The sequence below is a fragment of the Chanos chanos genome, chromosome 2 (genome assembly GCF_902362185.1).
Source record: "Chanos chanos chromosome 2, fChaCha1.1, whole genome shotgun sequence".
NCBI lineage: Eukaryota > Metazoa > Chordata > Actinopteri > Gonorynchiformes > Chanidae > Chanos > Chanos chanos.
In genome coordinates this window covers 57878250-57903372 of record NC_044496.1, presented here as the reverse complement: position 1 = coordinate 57903372, position 25123 = coordinate 57878250, and the positions used below count along the sequence as shown (strand labels likewise).

Below are 25123 nucleotides of genomic sequence, written 5' to 3'. Positions count from 1 at the left end.
TATAAGTTAACTTCTTATGTAAAGAACATAATACCACAAAATACACATAATATCACTGAATAAAATATTTGAAGCTTATAAAAAATTAATAATGTAAAATAATGGCGGATAAAAAATTAATACAATACGAAATATATTCTGGCTAAATAAAAAAGTGCACTTTTTTAAAATTTAGGGCTGATTAATTATGAAAATACCTCAATGTTAATGGCATTACAAGAATGAAAGTGTTTTGTCATTAGTCGATGGCTCCATGGCCAACACATTAATTCCCTCACAGTAACTGTAGTGATAATATAAGTTCATAAACATGCTGTTACATCATCATCTGTCTCTGTAGATCCATGTGAGAGACCACGTACAAATCACAACAGCTTAAATAATCAAAACAAATTTTTTACAGAGTTTACAAAGTGAACCAGGTATTGTGTAACATTTACTCTAATAAAAGAAAGGGAATGTGGGTCGTGTACCGGTGTTGTGTAAGTCAGTTTGTCTTCACTGCTTTCATGAGGGTGACATCTTTCCTCTTCAGTGCTCTTCAGGTTACTCAGTCTAACTCATATCCAGAGACTGTAGAAGGATGAAGCCACCTTTCAACTTTATCTAATGATTTTTATCATTCTCAATCAAGTGAAGCAAAGGAATAAGAATAGACATTACAAAGTTGTTTCTACTCACTTATAATGTGTGGTCTGAAACTTTCAAAGCAGGCAGTCAGAATAAATGTATTGACTTACACCCAGAGAGTAACTCTATTCTCTACAACACAGCTGTAAGAGTATTTGAAAAATGTTCTGCCTTTTATTTAGTAAGAAGTGTCACAGATGAAAGTCTCTAAAAAAAAAGATGCAAACTACTTGTACCCCAGTGATTCCTGCTTGAAGCTTTATTTAGCATTATCTTTGGTCTAAGGGAAACTAATTTCAGCCCACTCTGTAGTGAAGGGTACAGATGGTTCTACATACAGTAAAACTGTCAGGTGTACTATAACTAAAGATCATACTTCATGTGAAGAGTGAAGTTCTTTTTTGGCACATTTCAAATGACAGAGCAGTGGAGGGCTGTGAAAAGGCTGAAAAACATTAACCGTGTTTCCATATGAAAGAAGGAGGAAATCACTCACTGACTAATTCTGTTTCCTTTGAGGTGCCTCACATGGAAAGTGACTGTCTTCTATCAAATGCATTTTTTTAGCTGGGCTCTCCCCACAAACTGCAAAGAAAAGGCCAAAACGTTTACACCAGGATAATAATTAAAGGCAACTAAAGCGAATGGATATATCATCCTTAGACAGTCTGTACACTCACAGTCGGGACCAGTCTCCAGGCTGTCTCTCCTTCTCTTGATTAAACCTACAGGGGGATTGTGGATTAAAAAAAAACCTGTAGTAACTGCTGTGACTTTATAAGCTAATAAAAACTTCATCATCTGTCTCTGGAGATACAAGACAGTGTGTATAAGGAACATCAGTGTAAATCATCAAAACAGATATCTACAGAATTTACAGATGAGCAGTTATTGTGTTACACTTTTACACAGTCTTATGTACATCAGTAAAATTCTCCTCAATGTTTTCCTGAGGGTCGCATCTTTCCTCTTCAGCGCTGATGAATGAAGCTGTCTCATATCCAGAGACTAGGGAAGGACATTGTCCATGAAGCCACATGTGAACTTTATCAAATGATCTTCTTAATTCAGAGACATCAGCCTCAGATGAGGCCTCTGTTGAAATCAGAGAACGGAGAGAGGAAATACACATAAGAAATATGGTTAATTATGGCTATTTCAAACCATAATTATCTTTTGGCGTAATCTTTAGTTTCTGGGACTTAAAGGGAAAAAATGCATCTGTGGGCATAATGTGGTATTTTCTCACCATAAGATTCTTTTAAAAGCATCAGCATCTCCCTGATTCTGGCAATCATTGCTTCTTCTCGTCTGCCCCATTCTCTATCAATCAGTTCTTTAACTGGACTTGTTGGTTCACTGGTCATTTTTCCATGATTCTTCAGAAGAGGATCACCACTTTGTGCATTAGCCCCAGACACAGTGTCTGATTCAATAGAAATCAACTTTACATCACCATATCTGGACAGATTTATTATATTATAACAACATTTACTTTTGAACTAAGAGTTAGAGCCAAGATCTTTGTGCACTTGATACCACAGTTTAAATTAATCTCATGACAGCTGCAACTGTCTCTTTATTCTGTAAAACTGTTGCCAAAACATTTATTGGCCTGCACTTCACTATATGACTACAGCAGTTTGGTTCTGAATGAAGTGAGATACTGGAATATGAGGAGGTGAAAAGAGGAGCTTAAAAAATTGTACTCACTGACAGAATCTGGTTTCTTTTGAGATGCCTCCTCCATGAAAAACATTTCTTTAGGGGGTTTCCCTTCCTTAACTGCATAGAAAATACCATAAAATTTGCACAAAATTTGCAAATAAAATTGTGTGAATAGAATAAATGTATGCAGGAGGTGATTTGTTATTTTTCAACGGGGGGCGGGGGGGCTGACCCAATGGTCACTGACACTTCTCTATAGAGTATATAGGGGGATGGCAGGTTGACAAGGGGGATGCATTTTGGTCATTTTGCTAACAAGGGGGGTGGTACCCCCCACGTCCTCCCACAAATCGCCTACTAAATGTATGGACTTATACCCAAATAGAGTCTCACGTCTAAAAGACACAGGAAGATGCCCTCCATGAGGCTACACCACGTGAATTTTGTTTAATGATTTTTGTAGGTCCCAGCTATCAGCTACAACTACCTCCACACCCAGGACATAACATTCATACCCAACCCATTAACTTTAACCCATTGCTCCAGCCGAAACATATGACTTCACCCAACAGTGAGCCCAAGTCTAAGCCCAGTGCAGAAATTACAAACAAAATTTCAAAGGTTTTTACAGTACAGACACTTCCCTCTCTGTCTCAGATATACCCACATACACACACCAATGCAAGCTGTTTAGCAGGCATAGCAACAGTATGTTTTGCCATGGAGTGATTGAGCAGTATGGACAGAGAAAAGGATAACCTCATTAATTGCTCTGTTTGACTGTAGCCAGTGGCACAATCGACTTAGAAGGTATGTTGTAACTGTCTGTTGATACTGCTACCAATTATTTTAGAATGTATGGAAGCATGACTTGGTATAGGGAGCCATAGCTTCTTGGGTCCTATTCAGGTTGCTCTCTGAGTTAATTTGACCCCTGTTTGACCCCAGCTTCAGTGGCTTAGGCTATTTGGAACAATAACAAATTATATTTTAGCTAACTATTACATCCATATAAAATAGCTAACTGTTCAAACCTATTCACTAGTGTTGCCTAAATAAGTCTATAGTCCTGCTTGGGCCATAACCCAGCCGTTAACATTCAGGACCAAGCGCAACTTGGACCTGACTTATTTTTGAACACGTACTGTATGTGACGAGAGGCCCCACTGGCCTTTGGTTACGTGACATAGTTAGTTCTAGGGGGTCAAGGGGTAGCTCCCCAGGGGGTAGTTCCTCTCGATTAAGACCCTAGAACGGTTTGGTCCGAAAGCACCTTACTGCTACTATCAACCTCAGAGGAGACCCCTGCTGTCTATTAAAGGTGTACAGAAATGTCATTATCTGTAACTATATGTTCATCCAACATAATTATCTGTCTCTGTATCTGTATTCAAATAGTGTGGTTTATACAGGAAGTCACATTAAATCGGACAAATGTATTTTCTAACCTAATACTCATTGGCAATGCAATTTCTGTGCCTTCAAAGCATCAAATTGATTTAATATTGGCATATAATTAATTATGAAATATATTTCCACATCCTCATACTGTACTTTTGATCTCTCTCTCTCTCTCTCTCTTTTTTTTTTTATTTTTAACTAAACCAAGTTTTATGAACCCCCCACCACCCTCCCATTTTTCAGAAACTGAAAAAAAATGTTTTATGAATCGAAAGATTCTGTTTTGTATTGGAGACAGAAATTATTGACTGAAATACAAGGTAAAATGTTGTTGGGGTTTTTTTTTTCAAAATTTTGACTGAAATGAACACATACAGCTAAAACTACAGGTTCTAAGCTTCATTTTGATGTAAAGGTTGTGGAGGTAGTCCAGTTGTCACTTTTCAATAATGTGAAATCAAAGTCCTAAGTTGCAAACAGAATGGCCATTTTTATCTTGTGGCCATCCACAATGATATGAATCATTTTGAAGAAACATAATGGCTGACACACAGGCATGTCAATCATGGCTTTTTTTCCCGAATAATAACAAGCAACTTCCGGTAGAAGAAATTGTTTCCATCACATTATTTGTGCTTTCCCGATTAACGTATTCAAATTCAGGTATATCCCTACTGTCTATAACTCCTAAGTAGTTTTTCTATTAAAATGAAACTTTCAGTACTGAAACTAATGACAATGACTAAGCACTTGGAAATGTTTGCGCCTTTCAGTCAAAGAAAAGCACCACAGTGGAGAGTTTCTGAACTGAGCAATACTGCTTTGATCTCTTTGATTGTTGTTTGCAACTATATTTGGTCTTATCTTTTTTTAAAGGGATTTGGAGAAAGAATGGAATTGCAACTATGGGGATCATGATGTAAAACATTCTCACCAAAGGATTCTAGACAGGCTCGCAGCATCTCCCAGAGGCTGTCCATCATAGCTTCTTCACGTCTGCCCCATTCTCTGTCAAGCCATCCCTTAATATGGCCAGGAAGCTGAACTTCAGCATTTTCATGATGTTCATGACCATTTTGAGTGTTGACTGCTGACACAGGGCCTGAATGAAAGAAATCAGCAATAAATTGCAGTAAGTAGCACATTTCTTTCTTTCTTTTACATTTTTGCATTTTTATCCCCTTTCAACCCAGTTAAGTTATTTCTAATTCCCTTGTCTTTCTTTGCTGCATGGCTTGTACAACCCCCATGCCAACGAGGGAGGGGTCAGACCGATGCATGTAGAGTCAAGCACCGTGTCTTTTCACCAGGTCACAGGGGACTTTTCTAAGTGGCTGGATTCTGTGTTGGTAGACTAGCATCTTTAAAAGTCAAAGTTCATGTGTGATCTTGTGATCTTGTTCAGCACAATACACGTTAAACTCAGAGTGACAGGAGTTTAAAGTGGAAGTGTCACTGTTTCTTTACTGTAAAACCACAAATCCAAATATATATTTATCACATTAGAGGAAGAGAAGATTACTTACTAATACATTCTGGCGCCTCTTGAGATGTTACACCTTGACAAAGATTTTCCTCTGAAGACATCAAACACATTTTTTCAGGTGGCTTCTCTCCACTAACTATGAAGAAAAGCACACACTATTTACTCCAATGTGACAGTGCAACATAGCCAACAGACTAAATATATCATCCTAAAACAGTGAAAACACTCACAATAGGGTCCATCATCCATGCTCTGATTTCCTTTCCTTATTAAGATTTCAGTGGGAATATTTTCTCTCCATATTTTTTCTAACTTCTTCAGAAATTCATCATCCCTTCTGTTCCACTCCTGATCCAGTAGTCTGACCAAGTCCTTTAGACTGGTTTCATCTCCACATAAATCTGTCTTGCTGTCGATCTCCTTGTCACTGTCCTCATCAGCATCATAAACTTCAGTCTCTATCTCAGTGCTGAACTGAAATGAACTGTTTCTCTCCACCATCTCCTCAATCTTCTCCAGCAGCTCTGTGACTTGACTGCGATTTCTCTTATTCATGTTGTCAAATGTGTGATATCTGTTTCCACATTTATTCACCACCCACTGCAGGGCTTTGCCCTCACTCTCAATGTGCCGTTCTATGGGCATATCTCCAAGTGCATCGCTCCAAGTGAAGAGCACTATAATGTGTCTCCAGACATTTTCTCCAAACATCTCCATGTTCTCCACAATAATCTTCCTTTGTCTCTCCTTGAATGATGTGTCTCCAGGAATCACCAGAAGAATTGCATGAGGGAGTTCAGGACTCTTAGTCACCTCCTGTAAAATTTCAGACTTGACCCACTCTGGAGTGCAGTGGCTTGGAAGGAACTTCCACCAGCTGGGTGTGTCCAACACGGTGACCTTCCTTCCAGAGACTTCACCAGATGCTCCCTTACATTTCATGGTTCTTCTTCCTGTCACAAACTCATCTGTATTCAGGATGGTATTTGCAGCTGAACTTTTCCCAGCCATAACCCAGCCCAGCAGTGCAATTCTCAACTCTGAAACACATTATGTTTTAAATGTAAACACTAGGAAATAAGATGCAGTGCAGCGTTGCTGTCCTATACTGTCATATTTGACACCTTTCTGTACAGGTTAAACTTTACATTCATCTTTACAATTTTTCAACTTCAAAATGTTTTGAAACAAAAACTGGTAAATATTGTTATACTGAAATAAAGTGTACAATACAGTTACTGAAGGAAAATTGTCAAAATGGGCCAATATGTCAGCAACAGTGAAATTCTCCATTAGTATGGAGGGAAAACGTAATACCGGTGCATGATGTGGGCTCTCTAAAGTGAAGATAACGTAGTCTAAATATAAGCATAGTTACTACCTCTGTTAGCACGAGTCATAATAAGCAATCTTCTATGTCATCGTCATACCAGTTGAGCATTTATAACCTCTGTGCATCACAGAGGTGCATCACAGCACTTAGTCATGAGCTACGTGTTTTCCTGGACATAGCAGAGACCTACCATTTTTATTTAATTTCCTTTGTTTCTTTGCCTTTCTTTGTCTTGAGGCGGATTTTTCCACAGCAATTTCCCTCTTTCCTTCAGCTGTCTCCAGAATGTTCTGATCAATCTGAAAACAGCCTCCACTGTTTTGGGCTCTTACTCCTTGTATCTTCTCCAGTAGTTCTGTGACCTGGGTGTCATTGTTTTGGTTCTCATTTTCAAAGACATGATACCTGCCCTCACATTTCTGTATGAGCCACTGAAGTGCTTCCCCTTCATTTTCTATGTGTTCTTCGATGTTTCTGTATCTTAAATAGCTTTTTCTGGTGAACAATATCATGGTATATGCCCAGACCCCACCACCCAGGAGCTGTAGATGCTCCTCCATTGATTTCCTGTGTTTCTCTGTGAAAGGCATGTCTAACTCAATGACAAGCAGGAGAGCATGTGGTCCTGGAGGACATAGAGTGACACTGTGGACAAGTTCCTGTTTGAGACATTCAGCAGTCTCTTTTAAAAGGGAATGTTTCCACCAGCCAGGAGTGTCAACCAAAGTGATCTCTTTTCCATTCACTGTCGTTTGATATTTACGGCATTGGCCAGTTCTGCTGTAAGTATTGATGATGTTTTCTCCACACACAGTGTTGATCACAGAACTCTTGCCAGATAGCTTCCCTCCAAGCAGCACAACCCTCAAATCTGAGGAAGAGAGAGAGAGAAAGAAATCCATCTGTCAGTAGACAATAATCTACAGATTTTATGCTGAAAAGTCACAGCAGAACATTCTAAGGAAACCAAACACATGTATCATATCACCGGGCTAAAATTTGGACTCAAGCTGCCAAACCTGTAATACGCTCAAATAAGGATGAAAGTTAAGACCAAAATGCTTAAACCAGCAGCTACACCTCAACAGCAGCAATGTACCAGTTTACAGAGACCAGTAAACAACTGGCAATTCCCATCTCTGCATCTACACAATGTTTTGTCTACACAATGGTCACCATGTCAAATTAGGCGATCATAGTTCCATAAATTCTTGCTGTGTTTGGCCGGGAGATTTCACAAGGTTTCACAACCTTGCGCAAGTTCATAGGTCATTGGGGAGGACAAGTGTCATTCATCCTGTTGGTCAACGTCAAGGAACATGCTGTATGAGATGTCAAACTAGGAAGAAAAATACAAAAAATTCTGACATGCTAGACTTTTCGTCGGTGTGTCGTGGGGCGTCCTAAACGCCACATTGCTGTTTTTAGATTCTGTCACACCACAAGGGCCCACTCGTCATTCCCAATGTTCATAATCGGGCCCGGCAGTGGAATGTTGTCCGTGACAACAAAGTCTTGTCAAAATCGGACTGAATTCGTGTAGTCTGAACCCGTCATAAAAGGTCTTGAGACATCTATCAACTAGTATGCAAGTTGTGGCTACATGAAGGAGTGGGTCATAGCCAACTTAACACATCATCTTTGGGACAGAAACCCTCGTGTAAACATGGTTAAATATAAGGTTGAATCTCTTTCATGTACTTTGCAGTTTGAACCAAAGGCAACTATTATCTTTTCTGATGATAATATTAATTCCTATGGAGCCATAAAAGTCATCACACAAATGGCTCTGAAGATTTTTCCTTATTGTCGTATCAGATAGTATTTCACTCCTACTCCCCTGTCTCAGCCCAAACTCACAGGACTTTATGGGGATTTTTTTGTCTAACACCAATTAATGAGTAAATATTTTGTGTATTAATGATAAATATTGTGTCAGCATCACAAACTGTAACATTTGATTTTGTCCTGGTACCAGCTCATTCCCTCAGTCATGTTGATTTTTACTGTTGTCCATTAAAATGCGCTGGCTTTATAAAGTGACAGGTGTTAATTAATATTATAACACTGTTATGTAGATAAGTTAAAGTGTCAGACAACCAGGTATAACTGCATGAACGCTAATTGAGAGCATGTTATTAGACTGATATGTTTGATACTACAGTACTTACAGTTACATTTATAGAACACTACACAGATGTTTACATTGAAACTGCACCTTTGTATGTATATATTTCCAACTGCTCTACTTGCACATTAGGGCCAGTGCAGTTCAGCAGATGTGCAGTATCCTGAAGGGCAATACCTCAGCGGCTGATTAAATCATTATTCAAATTCAAATTTCAAATTTTTTTAATCAATGTTACATATCTTATTGTTTTATACTTTGGTTACAGTAAATATAAATATAAACATTTTATATTTAATTTATACATGTAGCATTTTAAATTAGTTTAGTTTTAACTGTTTCTATTTTTCAGTTGAGGTTTGTTATGTGTGAATGCACTGTCAGGATTGCTACCCAATTTTGTTGTACTCTGTACAATGACAATAAAGGAATCTATCTATAAGTCAGATAAAACTTGTTAGTGTTTATGGTGCTTATACAGTGCTTTATTCAGAGCAGTTTCTAGCTCCACAACCTGTCTTTACTGCAGTCCACTCTCGTAGCTGATTTATATTATGGTTGTTGAGTCTTCCTCTATGTTCAATAACATTATACTCCATCGTACAGTTACTCTATGAAAGATGTTTTATATACAGATAGGAGTACATGTCTGTGTTCATTCTGCCCTCTCTCTAAACAAGGTTTTCACATTATTCTTAGTTTAAAGTCACATTTGAAAATGCTGTTATTATCAGACTTTTACTTCCTTATCCTCCGCGTACAGATTCTGGTTGAGCAACTTTCAGATTCTGTGTGGGTGGTGTCCGTGGAGATGAACTATAATCTTTTGAAGCAGCTCTTTGGCTTCTCTACCAGTAATACATGGGATTGAGAGGTAAGTAAAGCATTTGAGTGATTGAATTCCGTCCAAGTACTCCAAGTACATGGCTCTTTTACCCCAGATAAAGTTTAATAGGAAAGAAAATTTTGAAGCAACACCAGACAATTATATTAATACATTATAAGGACATTGTCTTCAATTCCTTTATCCAGTATATATATCAGTCCTGAGATCAGTACAAAAAAACTTGATGATTATTAAGCGTTTGATATTTAACTCTGGAAACTTGGACAGGTCTATGAGAGCATTCCTCTGTGCACAGCATCAGACAGAGGAAGGATGTGTCAGTCAAAACAGCCTAACTTCCATTAACAATCCTCTCTCTCTTGCAACACTAACCCAGAACAATTAACAAAATTTTAACTCTCCACACGTTTAACAAACTCTGAATGTCTATACAAATGCTTTAATGTTAGCCTAAATACATGATCAAGGTGCCGAATGACATATAAAGACAGAATGTGCTCAAACTAAAGTAAAGGTAATTTAAAAAAAAAAATCAATGATGAAACAACTTCAGATAGTTTTATCTCACCATTCTGGCTGTTTGGTCTCTCTTCTGACATTTTCTCTTTTTTTGTTTTCCTTCCTTTGTTTCACCAGAGAGATAATTTCAGCTTCTCCCAAACAGGGCAAAAATCCATGTGATGTTCAGCAGAAGACCACTGTCGTAAGTTTTTGTGTGATGGAAGTCTAAGGCATTTTCTATTTAGAAAAAGAGGCAATAGTTATTGTATTAAACTGCTATAATTGTCTGACTATTGGTCTGAAGATTGTGTACGACAGACTAAAACGAAAGTAGTTTTGTGTGACTGAAAAGGGCATCAAGAAAGACAACTGAACATTGATGAAGTCTTGTTTAGTCACATTCCTTTCCACATTCATGAACATTTAATCATTGTCAAATGACTTGTTCCTGGAATCATGAAATGTTGTCAACAGCATGACTCACAGAACTAAGAGTGAGAATCTGCTATGAGATCTCAGAGAGACTGTGGGTATGAGGCCACACAGAACATTCACAGCTTATCATTCAGTGTTGTTCATAACATTCAGTATGAATGTTACATGATGTAATAGTTTGGCATGATTTCATGACTTTATACAAATACTCACTGAGAGCAGACTAAAGTTTTTTTACTGGTAGGTGAGGTGGTGTCTATGTGTCTCTATTAATGGTCAGGAGTAATTCAGATGAATATATAGCTTCTGAAGCATTAAAATGAAGCCTGTAAACTAAGATGTAATGTCAAGTCTGAGACAATTTCTGCCTGCCAATAAGGAGCCACTTCATATTAACCATGATAATAATCATCTGTAATCTCACTGTGAACAATCTGGTTTCCCTTTCCTCATTGGACACAGAGTTCTTCCCCCTGTCAAATATTTTATTCACAACAACTACTGAACTTATTCTTTAAATGAAGGACTTTTCAAGCTTTGATTTTTCTTCCTTTTGCCAAACCACGGAGAAGACTGCACCACATAATACTTCTGTAAGGAAGATATGAACAGTAGGAGTTGCTCATGGGGAATGGACAATGTTCAAGAACTAATCTTAAAACTGACTACTGTCCTGTCTTTCATCCACTATCCCTGTCATGCTAATAAAGCCATTCCACTTTGTCTTATACATTCATCATAGCATCTTCCTCACTACTACTGTCAAAGTCTGACAGAAACTTAGAAGTAATGGTAGACGACCAGCTGACCCAAACCGACCACATTGCAAGAACCTCCTCATCCTGCAGATTCACTCTATACAACATGAGGAAAATCAGACCATGCCTGTCAGAGTATGCAGCCCAACTCCTTGTCCAGGCTCTTGTCTTCTCAGAACTGGACTACAGCAACTCTCTCCTGGCAGGTCCACTGGCATACACTGCCAAACCACTGAAGATGATTTAAAATGTCCCTGCAAATGTCTGGTCTTCAACTAAAGCAGGCACATGTCACATACCTCTTCATCTCCCTTCACTGGCTCCCTGTATCTACCCACATTAAGTCCCTGATGCTGCTTTCAGATCAACCAGGTGAACTGCACCTACATAGAGCGGGTCGCTCAGTGGGACCTGTGTTCTATCCCACACGCGATAGTCTGTGAGGGAATGGTGTTTGGTGATTCCACCACCATGCAGAAAGTCACAAACTGGACTCTTAGCATGCGTGATTTCTGGATGATGGAATGAGTGTTCTATCCGGTCTGCTGACTCCCTCACAATCTTTAAGAAGAGCCTAAAGACTCATCTTCTCTGTGAAACCACAAATTAACCTACACCCCTACACTCGACCCAAGCCTACTGTCCTGATATCTCAAATGTATCCGTGTATTACTTACCTCCCTAATAAATATCATAAGTCTGTAAATCTGTGCTGATGCTTATACTGACCTGTGTGCACTTACTTTTATGATGTAGAATCCCTTCCCTCTTAGACAAGTCCCACGTGGCACTAATTTTTCTGATACCTCATGTCAGAAGGTATGAGGGAATAAGAGGAGAGTGAAGCTGACAGGAGATGGCAGTAGAACAGAGTTCCTCCACAGACTCCACTCTCTACAACATGGTAGAAAACTCAGAGACAATGTGAGGTCATAACACTGCAGGCATTTCATATCATTGCCTGTGGAGGAAAACTTCTAATGTTATGTAAACACAGCTTCTCCAAGGTATTTAACATGGATTCATCACTCACTCACTGGTTTTCAAAGCCGTTTATCCTAAGTAGGGTCGTGGGGGGTCCTGGAGCCTATCCCAGCATTCGTTGGGCGAGAGGCGGGGAAACACCCTGGAGAGGTCGCCGGTCCATAGCAGACACAGACTTATATTACGTCTAAATATCAGGCAAGGAAACAGAGGAGCAGGAACATAAACAAGAACTAAGGCAGAATTCAAAGTCCTCCCCTGGTACACCAGGTCACATCAGACATGACCACACACACTTCACAAAGAAACTAAGGAAAACCAGTGTTATTTATACAAACAGAGAACCAGGCTAGTTTTGTGCACTGACTGGACAATTAACTGAAGGAACCAAGACATTTTCTCATGTTTTAAACTTCACATTATCTACTGTCTAATGATTGCTTCCTGTTATTTGGTTTTGGTTTTGTTATTGTAAATTTGATCCACTTTTAACTAATTTCTTGTCATTCTACTGTGTCATTGCAAAACAAATCTAAAATATTTCTTTCTTAATTTCTGGCAAGTCCATTATCAGGTATTGTATAACACTGTATACTGGTACGCAGTTCATGCCACATTCTGTGTTGGAATAATTATGAGTTTAGCTGCTGGGTCATTAGTAGAGTAACACAGAACAGGGTTTTGTTGGGCTTATGGGGCCCTTGCTAATGGGTCAATTGTAGTTCCCTGTCTGTCCCTGTGTGGTAGGGTGAAGCCGAACAGGGGTTCGGGTTGCCCAAAATGCACCAAAAACAAACAAAAAAATGGCTCCGCCACAAATAGCACGTAAGTGCAAGATGTTTTATTTACAGTGCAAAAAAGATGGTCCCAACCAAAATGAAGAAAAGTGAAAAAAATGTCCAAAATGGCAAATGTGTTGTAGAAATGTATGAATGACGTACACGTAACAGGACACAAACACGAACGAACACTGTACCACTAAGGAAAAGTGGTTAATTTGCAGGAAAAAGACGCCGCTCGCGGCCTGAGACAGAGCCCTCTGTCACACCCTGAAAGTGTTTAGTTAAAACATGAAAAAAAAGATTTTTGATGCCCCCAAGACCAACACCCCGATTCTCAGTGTGATCCATCCTTACATCCTTGGCAAGGTCTGCTTGAGTTCAACTGGACACCTGTTTCATGACCATGTCCCTGGATCTCACTCCTTCAGCACTGGACTGTTTGCATGGATTAGAGGATCATCACTGATAATTACAAAATCAACTTACATGTCTGATGCCCAGTCCCTAGGCAGTGAGACAACCATCCCAGGCTGACCATTACAGCTAAATTTTTTACAAGCTGCCACATTGCTTGATTTGAATGTAGACCTAAACTGAGGCCATTTCTTCACTGTTCTTTACAAATGCATTTGTTTATATGACGTTCAAGACAAACACTTATTAGAAAAATGCACTGGGTAGAGCTGAACTGACTGAAATATTCACAGGAATACCGGTACTGACTCAGAGGATACAGCAGTTCCAAATTAAAGTTCAGGACTTAAATGGGAGCAAAATAAATAGTTTTTACAAGAGGAATAAATGACAAGAATAAGATAAATGTTTACAAAGATCATTTGAGATACAGGACACAAAATGAACAGGGTGCATGAGAAGGTAAAGAAAACTCTGGGATTGAGCACAGGGTGAAAGAAACACAGGTTAGGTAGTATTAGCAATGAGACGCAGGTCAGAACAATAAATTAATGATTAAATGATGTTTAGAAGTGTGAGACAGAAAAAATGTCATTTGAATTCTGGTCCGATTGCACCCTCTAGTGGTCAGGATGAGTTTGTATCTTTCGGGATGTTTCAACTTCTGACAGACAGCTGCCATGTCTCTCTTACAGCTAAGGACTATCAGAGTTCTCACTCACTCATTATCTAAGCCACTTATCCTGATTAGGGTCACAGGGGGTGCTGGAGCCTATCCCAGCGCTCATAGGGCGAAAGGCGAGGAAAGTCACACAGACAAACACACTCACACCTAGGGGCAATTTAGTGTCTCCAATTCACCTAACCTGCATGTTTTTGGGAGGAAACCGGAGCTCCCGGAGGAAACCCACACAGACACTGGGAGAACATGCAAACTCCACACAGAAAGGACCCTGGCCACCTGCCCGGGAACTGAACCCGAAACCTTCTTGCTGTGAGGCGACAGCGCTACCCACTGCGCCACCATGCCACCCCTGTCAGAGTTCTATATTCAGAAAATACACAGGGAAAATAAAAAAGTTTGTCTGTCCTTGCAAAAAATGTCTTGTGAATGACACATCTGGTGTGAAGATAAATTTTGTCCAAAAAAAAAAAATTTTAGTGGTATATCCATTCTGTAGCAGGACTCAGAGTCTGAGAGTCAGTCAGCTGTGAGAACATCACTGTTCTCTTTTTATATCAAAGACATTTGATCAGAGACTGGAAACATTCAACCTCCTTTTTCTTTCTTTTTTTTTTTTTTTTCAAAATTACATCCAAAATAACAATTTTGTTGTTTTATGAAGTGCCAGTTTGTCTCTCTGAGGAGAATAAGTATACCTTTAGTAATGCCCTATTACTGGTCCATCTCTGCTCCACCAGTCATAGAAAAAACAGATATGGTGGGTCTCTTCTTAGTGAACATCACCAACTTTAGGAAACTGCTCTCCCTTTGAGCCCAGAAAAGTTAGTTCATGCCTTTATGAGGTCTAAACTCAGTTCCTTTGTGTACCTACATAGGCTAGTTCAGCTAGTTCAAGACACAGCTGCCAGAGTTCTGACAAGAACTAGACAATTTGTGCATGTTGACCCTTTACTGGGGTGCATGGTGGTGTAGTGGGTAGTTTGGATGTTCTCTCCCCATGTCTGTGTGGGTTTCCTCCAGGAGCTCCGGGTTCCTCCCACAGTCCAAGGACATGCAAGTCAGGCAAATTGGAGATGATAAATTGCCCCTGGGGGTGAATGAGAGTGTGAATGTGTTTGTCTGTGCGTCTGCCTTGTGATGGACTGGAAACCTGTCCAGGGTGTTTCCCCGCCTCTCGCCCAATGAATGCTGGGATAGGCTCCAGGACCCCCTGCGACCCTAATTAGGAGAAGTGGCTTAGATAATGGGTGAGTGAGAACCCTCTAGTGTTCTTTCTACATTTCTGCTCTGGCTTCTTGATAAATCCTGAACCAGCCTTAAAAACAGATACAGCAGAAACATGTTTCAAATCAGAGAATTGCCGTAGCATGTCACTCTAAAAATATTTATATATATATATTTTTTTTTTTTTACAGAAGATGACTAAAAATGAAATGATGTGACATCGTATTCTTTGACTGGTATGAAACCTAAAATAGTAGGAATTCTCAGGGCATTAGTAGTGACAACAACGCTCCTTGTGGTCAGAGTGAGAAATGACCCATGGGAGACTGGACTGAAATCAAAGGAAAACAGAAAGGAGCAGTTCATTGTTGCAAATACTCCAGTTTATTTGGCAGGAGAATATAAGAAAACATCAGAAACTTTAGTTCATTGGCCTATACTTGAGACAAGTCGTTTGTTTCACTGATATAAACACATAAAGAAAAACTATAAAACTTTCCCTTTTGAACTTTTAGACGTGTTCCAAGCCCTTGTAAAAGTCATGTAGCTTATGCACACATCCCACCATGAAAATGACACAGACACCTTACTCATATAAAACATAACAGCCACAGCCAGTGACAGAAAAGACCCTGCAGAACAGATCAGAACTAAAGAACACATACGACACTATGGCATGAGTATAGTTTGACTGTATCTCCTTCACATGACTGTAGATAGTGACTATGTCTTTATGGCTATAGACAGTGAAAAGACTGAAACAAGAAGAAATAAATACAGCATTATGAAATTAATACTAATAATAATAATAATAATAACAGAAAGAAAGCATTCTAGCCCTGTATATATCTCTATATAAAGCCTGTAATACCAAGGAAATCATATAAGCTACATGTTCTTCAAAAGCCAAAAAAACAAAACAAAAAAAAACTAACATTCAAAAAGACAAACGCATGATTGGAAAAATATAATTTAATTTTGATTTAGAATCACATTTAACTGGCTACAGGTCCAGCACTCAACAGGGCCCAGCGTATCAGAGTATCACCTCCACTCACAACCCCACCTTTCTCCCACCGGATAGTGTCACAAACTCTGATCAAGTCTTACAGCAGGAGCAGGAGCAGCAGGAGGAAGAGGAGTAGGAGGGGAGCGGGAACTGGGAGCTAGAGGAGGAGAATCAGGAGCATGGGGAGGAGCATGAGGGGAACGGGAACAGGAGGAGCAGGAGGAGGAGGAGAAGGCCTGTGTGGGACCTGGACCTGAGCACAGTGCTGGACGAGTGAAGGCTGAACCTCATCTTTCATGCCTCTTTCAGACGGCAGTCGTCCTCTGTCCTTCACTCACACCCAACAAGTCAAACCTAAATCTACCTGAACCCTGTAAACTGAACCTCCATCACAAAACAAGTGCCTGGTTCATAAAGAAAAACAAAGAATCCCCTCTGAGCTGCGTCTGTCTGTGGCGACTGAGAATCAGGGTGAAAACCATCATTAACTGTCTCTCACTCTCAGGTAAGGCCTACAGGCTGAGACAGGAGGACGGATCGTAACTCAGTCACCGTGACAACGCAGGAACACACATTCGATAAGGTCGGCAGGTAGGGTCAATATTTGGTTTGGCTTAGGCACCGACGCAGAAGGGTTATTGATTTTCAATGGGCCCCTCTCCGACCCTACATCTGTAAAGTGTTTTGGTAACTGGCAAACAAGTACTGTCTACTTTTGATTCATCAGACTGAATCCTCATATAAAATCTCCTTCTCTTTTTCTTTTTTTCCCCCCAATGAAAGCACTCACTGCTTTAAAAAAACCAATTCTGGTTACTGTTTAACGCTCACCTGAGGGTATCTAGGCAGTGAGTGATCAGTAAATAAAGAGAGATTTGAGCACAGAACTCTTATCTGTCACTCAAAGAGCCCGACCAAAGTTTTTCACTTTAGCATAAGGTTCCAGCTTATTCTTAATGCTAATTCCTCCAGTAAAAGCAAGACTAACTAAGATCATCAAAAAACAAAACAAAACAACCCATTATCAACCAACTAAGACTGAAAATTGCATAAGCAATGTCTGCGTGTATAAAACAAGAACGTGGATGAGGTGGAATAATCACATTTGGTTTCAAACCAGTACACCCATTACACTCTTTGATTGGTTTGCAGTCTTTTTGTCCTGCAACTTGATTTTGGTTTACGGATCTTTCTTGCACCCTGAGCGAAGTCTGCAAATAACCAGTATTTTTTTTCTCTCTTTTTTCCCCCCAAATTCAAGACATTGATAATAAAAACAGCTCCTGAGAGAGATAGCTCCAACAATGTGAGATAAAGTTGGAAAGTGCTGTTCAACAAACAGACACACACAGACACACATACACAGACACACACACACACACACACACACACACACACACTCTCTGAAACTGTAACCAAGGAATTATTTGGTCTTCAGTGGAAATCTGAAGGTTGGTTGATGATTTGTTTCTATAGTTTTAGAAAACTGAAAAACAAAAAGGCAACATAGATAAATATACATTATAAGACACCATAGACTCCATTCTTCTGTTATCTGAGAAAACTGCAGATAAACTTCCACCTCACCTCTGGAGAGACAACATCTACAGACGGAGGCTGGTAGAGGTTAAAAATCAAGGCACATACTTAAGGCAAAAGGGGCTTTTAACAGACATACTGCATAAATATCTTAAAGCATTTTTCTCTCAGCAAACAGTGTCACAGTCGCCGTTCTGAGATGAGAGGCTCTTCGCGTAACAGACAGCATCGCCTATCGTGAAAAACAGCTTCTCTGTATTTCCATCCTTCTGGTTGTAGTAACCTCCCTTCCGCAGGGATTCGATGACGGAGATGTTGCACTGCGCCAACAGCAATCGCACCCCCAGCTCTCTGTAGTCCTTACAAACCTCCTTCAGCGCATTCACCCCCGCCGTGTCCAGAAACAACACCGGACTGCAGTCCAGGATTAGCGTGTGGAAGCTCACGCAGTGAGCCAGGAAGACGCTGGTGGACGACTCCGGCTCCTTGCCTTTCGCCCCTCCCTCCTCCGACTTTTCCTGCTTTTGTTTCTGTCTCTCCAGCTTCTTGCGACGGGCCTTCTCTTTCAGCGGGTCCAGTCCTACGCTGCGATACAGACATTTTTTAAACAAAGCCTGGTTGGCGTAGTAGATTGGCGCCTCGTAGCGGAAGATGGCCACGCCAGGCTGAGTCTGGAGACCCTTGTACGACGCCAGGTCTTCGTAAACCTCGAGCTCCCCGGCCTTGCCCAGTTGCAGGGCACGCGCGGACTGGGTACGGCCCAGCACGCAGAAGGCCGACACCAGCACGCCCACCAGCAGGCCCAGCTCTGTGTTTACCAGGGCCGAGGTTGCCATGGTAACCAGCCAAATGGCCGCGTCCACGCGGTTTACGCGCCACATTCTCGGAACGTCCCTGAACTTTCTCAGAGCTCCACGCAGATTCACCACAATGATAACTGCCAGCACACACCTGGAGAACAAATCACAGTCGTCAATGAAATACTGAAGAATTACGACAGTGATATTTAAATTTATAACAACAAAAAAAATTGCATGTGAATTGCAGGTGAAAACCATTTTCACATTTTGAGAGCTACAGCTGGAGAAGGCAGGTGACTTGGGGGTGGCGAATAGGAAAAACAAAGAGAGCTCTTTGTCATCTGACAGAGATCTCTCGCCGGTGTGATGCACACGTAACACGCGTGACGGTCAACTTACTTCTGTAGGGAGTAGAAGAGTGGAGCGATGACCAGCAGCACCAGTAGGAGGACCAGAGCGGTCACCAGTCCGGACAGCTGAGTCTGGCAGCCTGTGGACTCCTTCACCAGCGTCTTGGTCAAGGCGGCACTGGTGGTGAAGCAGCGGAAGAAGGACGGGAAGATGTTACAAAAACCGATGGCGTACATCTCCTGGTTGGCGTCCACGACGTAGCCGTGCTTCTTCGCGAACATCTCCGACAGGGAGACGGTGATGGCGAAACCGACGATGGCGATGGAGAAGGCGTCCACGGCCACGTTGGGGATCAGGGACCAGGCAGGGAGCTGCGGGGGCATGAAGCCGGTGGGAATGTCGCCGGACACGTCTGAGCCATACTCCTCCTGGAAGTGGCCGAAATGTGAGGCGAGCGTGGCCACGATGACCACGAAGAGCTCAAAGGGTATGGGCGCCTTCAGCTTGGATTTGAAACGGTCGTTCAGCTCTTTGGTGGGCACCAGCACGAGCAGACAGATGATACTGGTTACCAGGTCGCACACATTGGTTTTGTGGATGTTCCGTAACAGGCTAATCCAGGTCTTGAAGAGGGTGAACCAGCCCTGGGCACGGGGAACCTTGATTCCCAGCAGGTATTTGAGCTGCGAGGTGAGGATGGTGAGAGAGGCTCCTGTGGCAAAGCCGCTGAGGAGAGAGTCCGAGAGGAAGACGGAGACGAAGCCCACCTGGAGGAGACCCATCAGAACCTGGAACACAATGAACGTTCACATCATCTCAGTTCATCGGCACCGCATGGTTTATGGCTTAGAGAACAGTTTTAAGAAATGGTGTATGGAATACAGAACATACGAAGGAGAGACTGCCATCGAAAAAATCGTTCATATTTTCAGTCTTTCATATGAAAACATACCTTCTCATCTCATTGCTTTGGTTTTCTCTTAAATACAAGAGGAACAGTCAAACTCAGCCCCTCCATTAAATACAGTATAAACTATACTTCTTAATATTGTTGTTTTTCTACAAACACTAGCACCTTTGTGACAGAGCTAATGAGTGTTTTTTTTTCAGAGGGTTCATTGATTTGTTTTAACTTTTATTAAACAAATCTTATTTACACAGTAGTGTCAATACGAGTGTCAAGGTGTCATTGATCCAGTTATGGGAACTTACATGTCTAACAGAACAGGCTTAGACGTGTCAATGCTAACGTGGCATTGGAAACCCATGATATAACTTGTCACTGTTTCATATCTGCACGTGTCCATTTGCACACACACATATACTGACCTGGTACACACCAGCTGTGAAGGTAACCGTGGCTCCCACCGTTATGGCGTAACAGCTACGGTCACACAAGGGACCGGTCACGTTCTGCAGGCCGTCCACGGCCGTCTGATTGGTCTCCGTCGGATAGCCGGCGGCCACCAGCTCCCTGTCCACCACCTGTCCCACCAGCAGACACAAGACCCCGAAAATCCCCACCGAGATGTGCCTGGAGGAGCCCAGCACGGTGTAGATGATGCTGGAGAAAAAGGAGGTGTAGAGCCCGTAGATGGGGTCTTGTCCTGCCAGCAGGGAGTAGGCGATGGACTGCGGCACCAGCAGGATGCCGACGATGAGCCCAGACATGACGTCGCCCAGTAGCCACGCCCTGAGCTGGTAGCGGGGAAGCCATCGGAGAATCGGCATGGAATCCAGCAGCAGGGCTTTGGCCTGAGCGCGGCTACAGGAGCAGCGTTTTTTCACTTTCCGAATCAGAACGTTCGTCCAGGACTCCGCCTCTTTCTCCTGCTCTTCCAGGATGAGCGGCGTGAACGGGCCGCTCTGAGCTCCGTCTTCAGACGCGCAGTCATCGCCGGTCATCATGGTGTAGTGTCAGCCACCCTCTCCCTGGGTTTAACAGGCGAGGGGGAAATGGAATGAGTGAATGCGCGTCCTTAGAGTAAAGAGTAAAACTTGGGAGTAAAACTGACAGTAAACGCCTGATCTCATCTGAACTTGAAAAGAGCAATTTACAATACAAAGGCATTTACAATGTATTGAAACAAATACAACCATGAAAGAGCAATGTAAAAGAAACAGAGACTGAAGCCCATTCAGCTACAGATTAACAGATAAGGATGTGGCAAAACACTGTATTCATAAACGCCGATGACAGAGGGCGAAAATTTACTTTTTCATCAGTAATTTACCAATCTCTCCTTATGTCCCTATTATAAGTTATGAAGTATGCACTATGTCCATATATTAAATCATGACTGACTGTCCCAGAGGACAGAGGACAGTCATGTTTCTCAGAGCAATACTCTCCCTGAACTGACTGATATTACATAAGAACAACAAACATTACACAGACGCCATGGGAAAATCTCATATCCGTCTATAAGATAAGATAATCTTATTAATGTTGATAACGTTAAAGTCTTACTGGAGAAGTCCGTATATAGAATAAGATGGAACTTCACGCTAAAGTGAACATTTTGATTTGACTCTCTGACTAACAGATCAGAGTTCTGTAAAATCAACTGCTTAAAATACACTAATTAATAGCCTACATAACTCCCCATGTAATGAGGGAAATCAATTTTTTCCCATTTGACAAAGAGCGTATGAGGAAATTTCTGGATAAATTTACACAAAGAATAACACAGAGTATATTAATGAAGTATATTTAAGTATATTTAAACTATATAGTATAGTTTAGATCCAACTACATTCAGAGAAAATTGTTTCAATATTTTAAGTCACTTTTGTTTTCAGTCTCTTGCTGAATTTCAAGTACTCAGAGGTGAACACACCCAGTTATTTTGTTTAAGAGTTAAGCAAAATTAAATGACCTATATAAGTAAACCGAGTAAACACACAAAATCCTACAAACTTTGCAAATCAATCAGAGGAACAATAACTATGACTGACTGAAACCATATTCTTTATGAAAAAAACACCCACACTTCACTAAAATTAAACTTTATTAACTATCATGATAAGGACCTAGTGCACTGACAGTGAGAACCAGACTGGACCAATAAGAGACTGGTGCTGCTAACATTCATTTCGTTAAAGACTGAGAGATCGGCCGTGATCTGAAAACCTGAATTTTTAAGTGAGACTGAAGAAAACACAAATCTGTGCTTTATAATTCACTCCTCTTCCATTCCAACCACGTGATCTCTACAGAACGCCAGCAAAGTTTATTCCTCTTTCTGAGCTGCCGCGTGTTCTCAGTCGTTCATCACAAAATAGACAGCACCTCTCTGCTGATAAGGCATCACACCCTTTATATTTGGCTTAGAGCCAGAGGTTTATGGAGACCTGAGGACCTGAATAGGAGTCAGACTCTGACTCCTGCCCATTGTAAAACATTACTGTCTATTATTCCTGCATGACAAGTTCAGTACCAAGGTAATACCACCCACAAACAAATCACGCAGTTGAGCAAACAGCTCTCTCAATTTCCCTGCCTTCTGCCCCACTCGTCCCAAAAGACCTGACAAAGAACACTGTGTATCTGCATGTGTATGTGTGTGTGTGTCTGGAACAAGTACATATATCCGTGTGCGGAGTGACGTTGCTAAGAGGGTAATACTCCCCTCCCAAAATACCAGCACTGCAAGAATACATGCATTCAATCCATGACCTACGCAGTGAGCTGGAGCTGGCCTAACTACTTTTTAAACGACTTTTTATAATCAGTACTTTTAAATACTAATTTTAGTTGAGTTTGTTAAGATTAAACAAATATACACAAACACAGGTGGCTACACAATTTAATGCCAAATGTATAGCAATGTATATGTTCAAACAAACACATGACAATAGTTTAAAAACAAAATCTCTGATAAACAGCGTGGAAAGCTAACATGTCGACCCACTGATACTTAAAGTTACATAAGGAGATTTCTAATACGGAGTGAAACGCACCTTATCTCGGCAGGAGAGCCGCGGACATCCCACGGCCTACGTCTAAACTATTTAACCGGCGGAGAAAAAAAAAAAGAAAAAATAATTGTGAATACTAATGAAGTATTAACCTCCTACTGAATCTGTAAACTAAGGTTTTAAAACCACACAGCGATAACACTTTGTGTAGACTGGTATAGTCACTCAGCACAGCGTCTTGTTTAAGAGTCATCGGCGGACTGTGATGTGTCAGTTTTATCCCGAGAGACTGCATCTCTCTTGCTTTCGACACGGTATGAACTACGAGTTAAAAACAACAATACGACATAAACTACAGAGTCCACCTACTGTATTACTCAGAAAGAATATGACTTACTGTCTCACGATGAACGCTAAGCAACTGTTTTATAAAAGATGAGCCGTTCCGATTTTATGAATGGAGACTATTGATGCCAGCTTGTCACTGCTGCAACGTGGACAACTCGGAAACTGAAGTAGTCTAAGCGACTCAGAACTGAGTGAAGTTAAAAAGAAGCCACACAGAACGAGGAGCTTTTTAGCTACAGACATTCACTCACCTCCTCCTCTTGATCTTGTGAGTTTACTCACTTGTCATGGACGAAACAACCATGCAGAAGTTCGTTTCATCTTCCCTGGTCTCTTTGACTGTGGCTGTAGATCTATAATTGAAAAGGGCAGTATATGACATCTGAAGCATTCCAGAGACGCCTCTATCACGTGATTTGAGACTGTACCTTGTCACATGACTAAATGAGAGCGTTGGCGCTTGGAGAGTACGAAACCTAAACCGTAAATATCCGCCATACCCTATGTCCTTTACATTGAAAGGTTGTACACCCTCGGTAAAATTAGTTTAATTTTAGATGTTCGTTTTTGCGACTCATATAACTTTTGCACAGAGTGTCCCCACGCAGCAGCCTACCGATTCAAAGATCTATAATTGTCTGACTGAGACTGCTGATGTACGTTACTTTTTTTCTTTTTCTTTTCTTTCTTTCTTTTTTTTTTTTTTTTTTTTTGACGTATTAGTGCCGTTATCCATTGGTATTTAATGTAATGTAATGATAAGAAAACAGACCCTCTGTCTGCCCAGAAGCAGCCGTGCCTCTGTCTAGAGAAGATACTTGCACGTCTCCCATCTTATAGCGTTTGAATATAGTTTTAATGCACATTTCTGTGTTCTCAATCTGCCAGAGAAACCCTGCAGAGAAGCAGACTTTGTGGCCGTAAATTAGGGAAGCGTTTAGGCACCGTCTAAAAAGATCATTACTTATTCCATCACTGAAAGCATTGGAAACATTAAAAAAAGAAAAAAATCAATCCCTGTCACTAGCTGATAAGGAAAATGAAAAGAAATATTAAACGTGGCACTTCAATAATTTTATTGCATTAGTAATTGCAATATTTTACATTCATTTATATTATGGAGTCTCCACACAACCTAAGCTAAGCAGAATTTGATGGGTGGCCCAGGGCAGAAGTCTTATCTGGAGTTTACCAGTTTGATCGACGCCCTTCCATTTAACCTCCTGTGTTTTTCGCCATAATGCAGGAGAGGTGATGTCACATTTTCATTGTTAATCTGTTTAGCACCATATCAGACTTTTGATCGTGAATGTTGTGGGGAGTCATGTCTCTTGGTCTCTCTGTACTATGCAGGCTGAGAGTGGAATAGATTTACAGTGCAATGGGGCAAAGTGCAGAATGAAAGAATGGAGATAGAGAAACGGCCAGGAGGAGACCCAGTCAAACAGCATTGTGACACAACTCATAATCTTGATTAACAAAATGACCTCGGACAAAGTGGATGAATCTCAATACCACAGTTTGCTTCCTGACTCTGTCCTGCGGGCTCCATGTTATTAGCTATGTATTGTGAGTAGCAGTGGAAGGGAAGTTTGTCTGAAAGGAGAATGAACAAAAAGGAGATGGAACCACCTGGTACAGCATAGAACCCTTACACATTTAGCTTCTGTCAGTAAAGGTATCTCTTTATTTTGCAAAGAACTGTGGGAGATGTAGTTGAGAAAAGGCAGCAGACTCTGTTGAAGGCCATAGCATTTTACCTCATTATGAAAACATTTGCCTCATTATTGAAGCTGAGGTGTTTCTTAGAGCCTTGCTCTATGATACAGCTTATGAAATTTTATACGATCAATTAACAAACAAACAAACAAACAATAAA

The 25123-nt window shown here is 40.9% G+C and overlaps 2 protein-coding genes across 3 annotated transcripts; both read right to left on the bottom strand.

The window, feature by feature from the left end:
* Positions 1 to 5151: 5151 nt before the first annotated feature.
* Positions 5152 to 16576, bottom strand: LOC115805113 (GTPase IMAP family member 8-like). Its single transcript, XM_030765594.1, has 5 exons — positions 16539 to 16576; positions 16387 to 16442; positions 6709 to 7389; positions 5416 to 6225; positions 5152 to 5165 (listed from the first exon to the last, which is right to left on the bottom strand). Exons 1-5 carry the CDS (start codon positions 16574 to 16576, stop codon positions 5152 to 5154), a joined length of 1599 nt encoding a protein of 532 aa, XP_030621454.1.
* On the bottom strand, positions 16116 to 23590 carry slc26a2 (solute carrier family 26 member 2). Of its 2 annotated transcripts, none has more exons than XM_030764670.1 (4): positions 23496 to 23590; positions 20305 to 20907; positions 19024 to 19763; positions 16116 to 18775 (listed from the first exon to the last, which is right to left on the bottom strand). In XM_030764670.1, the coding sequence occupies exons 2-4, from the start codon at positions 20881 to 20883 to the stop codon at positions 17992 to 17994; spliced, it is 2103 nt and encodes a 700-aa protein (XP_030620530.1). In that variant the 5' UTR covers positions 20884 to 20907; positions 23496 to 23590; the 3' UTR covers positions 16116 to 17991. The 2 variants fall into 2 exon arrangements, with proteins under 2 accessions (XP_030620530.1, XP_030620531.1); XM_030764671.1 differs by having other exon boundaries at positions 23527 to 23580.
* Between the last annotated feature and the right edge of the window lie 1533 nt (positions 23591 to 25123).

Coding starts and splice junctions, on each gene's coding strand:
- LOC115805113 (XM_030765594.1), bottom strand. CDS start 16,576: ATGAGGTTCAGCCTTCACTCGTCCAGCACTGTGCTCAG. Junction 16,443..16,538: donor TCGTCCAGCACTGTGCTCAG/GTCCAGGTCCCA, acceptor CTCCTCCTCTAG/CTCCCAGTTCCCGCTCCCCT. Junction 6,226..6,708: donor AAGGAAATTAAATAAAAATG/GTAGGTCTCTGC, acceptor AATGTGTTTCAG/AGTTGAGAATTGCACTGCTG.
- slc26a2 (XM_030764670.1), bottom strand. CDS start 20,883: ATGATGACCGGCGATGACTGCGCGTCTGAAGACGGAGCTCAGAGCGGC. Junction 19,764..20,304: donor TCACAGCTGGTGTGTACCAG/GTCAGTATATGT, acceptor ATTGTGTTCCAG/GTTCTGATGGGTCTCCTCCA. Junction 18,776..19,023: donor CTCTTCTACTCCCTACAGAA/GTAAGTTGACCG, acceptor TTTGTTCTCCAG/GTGTGTGCTGGCAGTTATCA.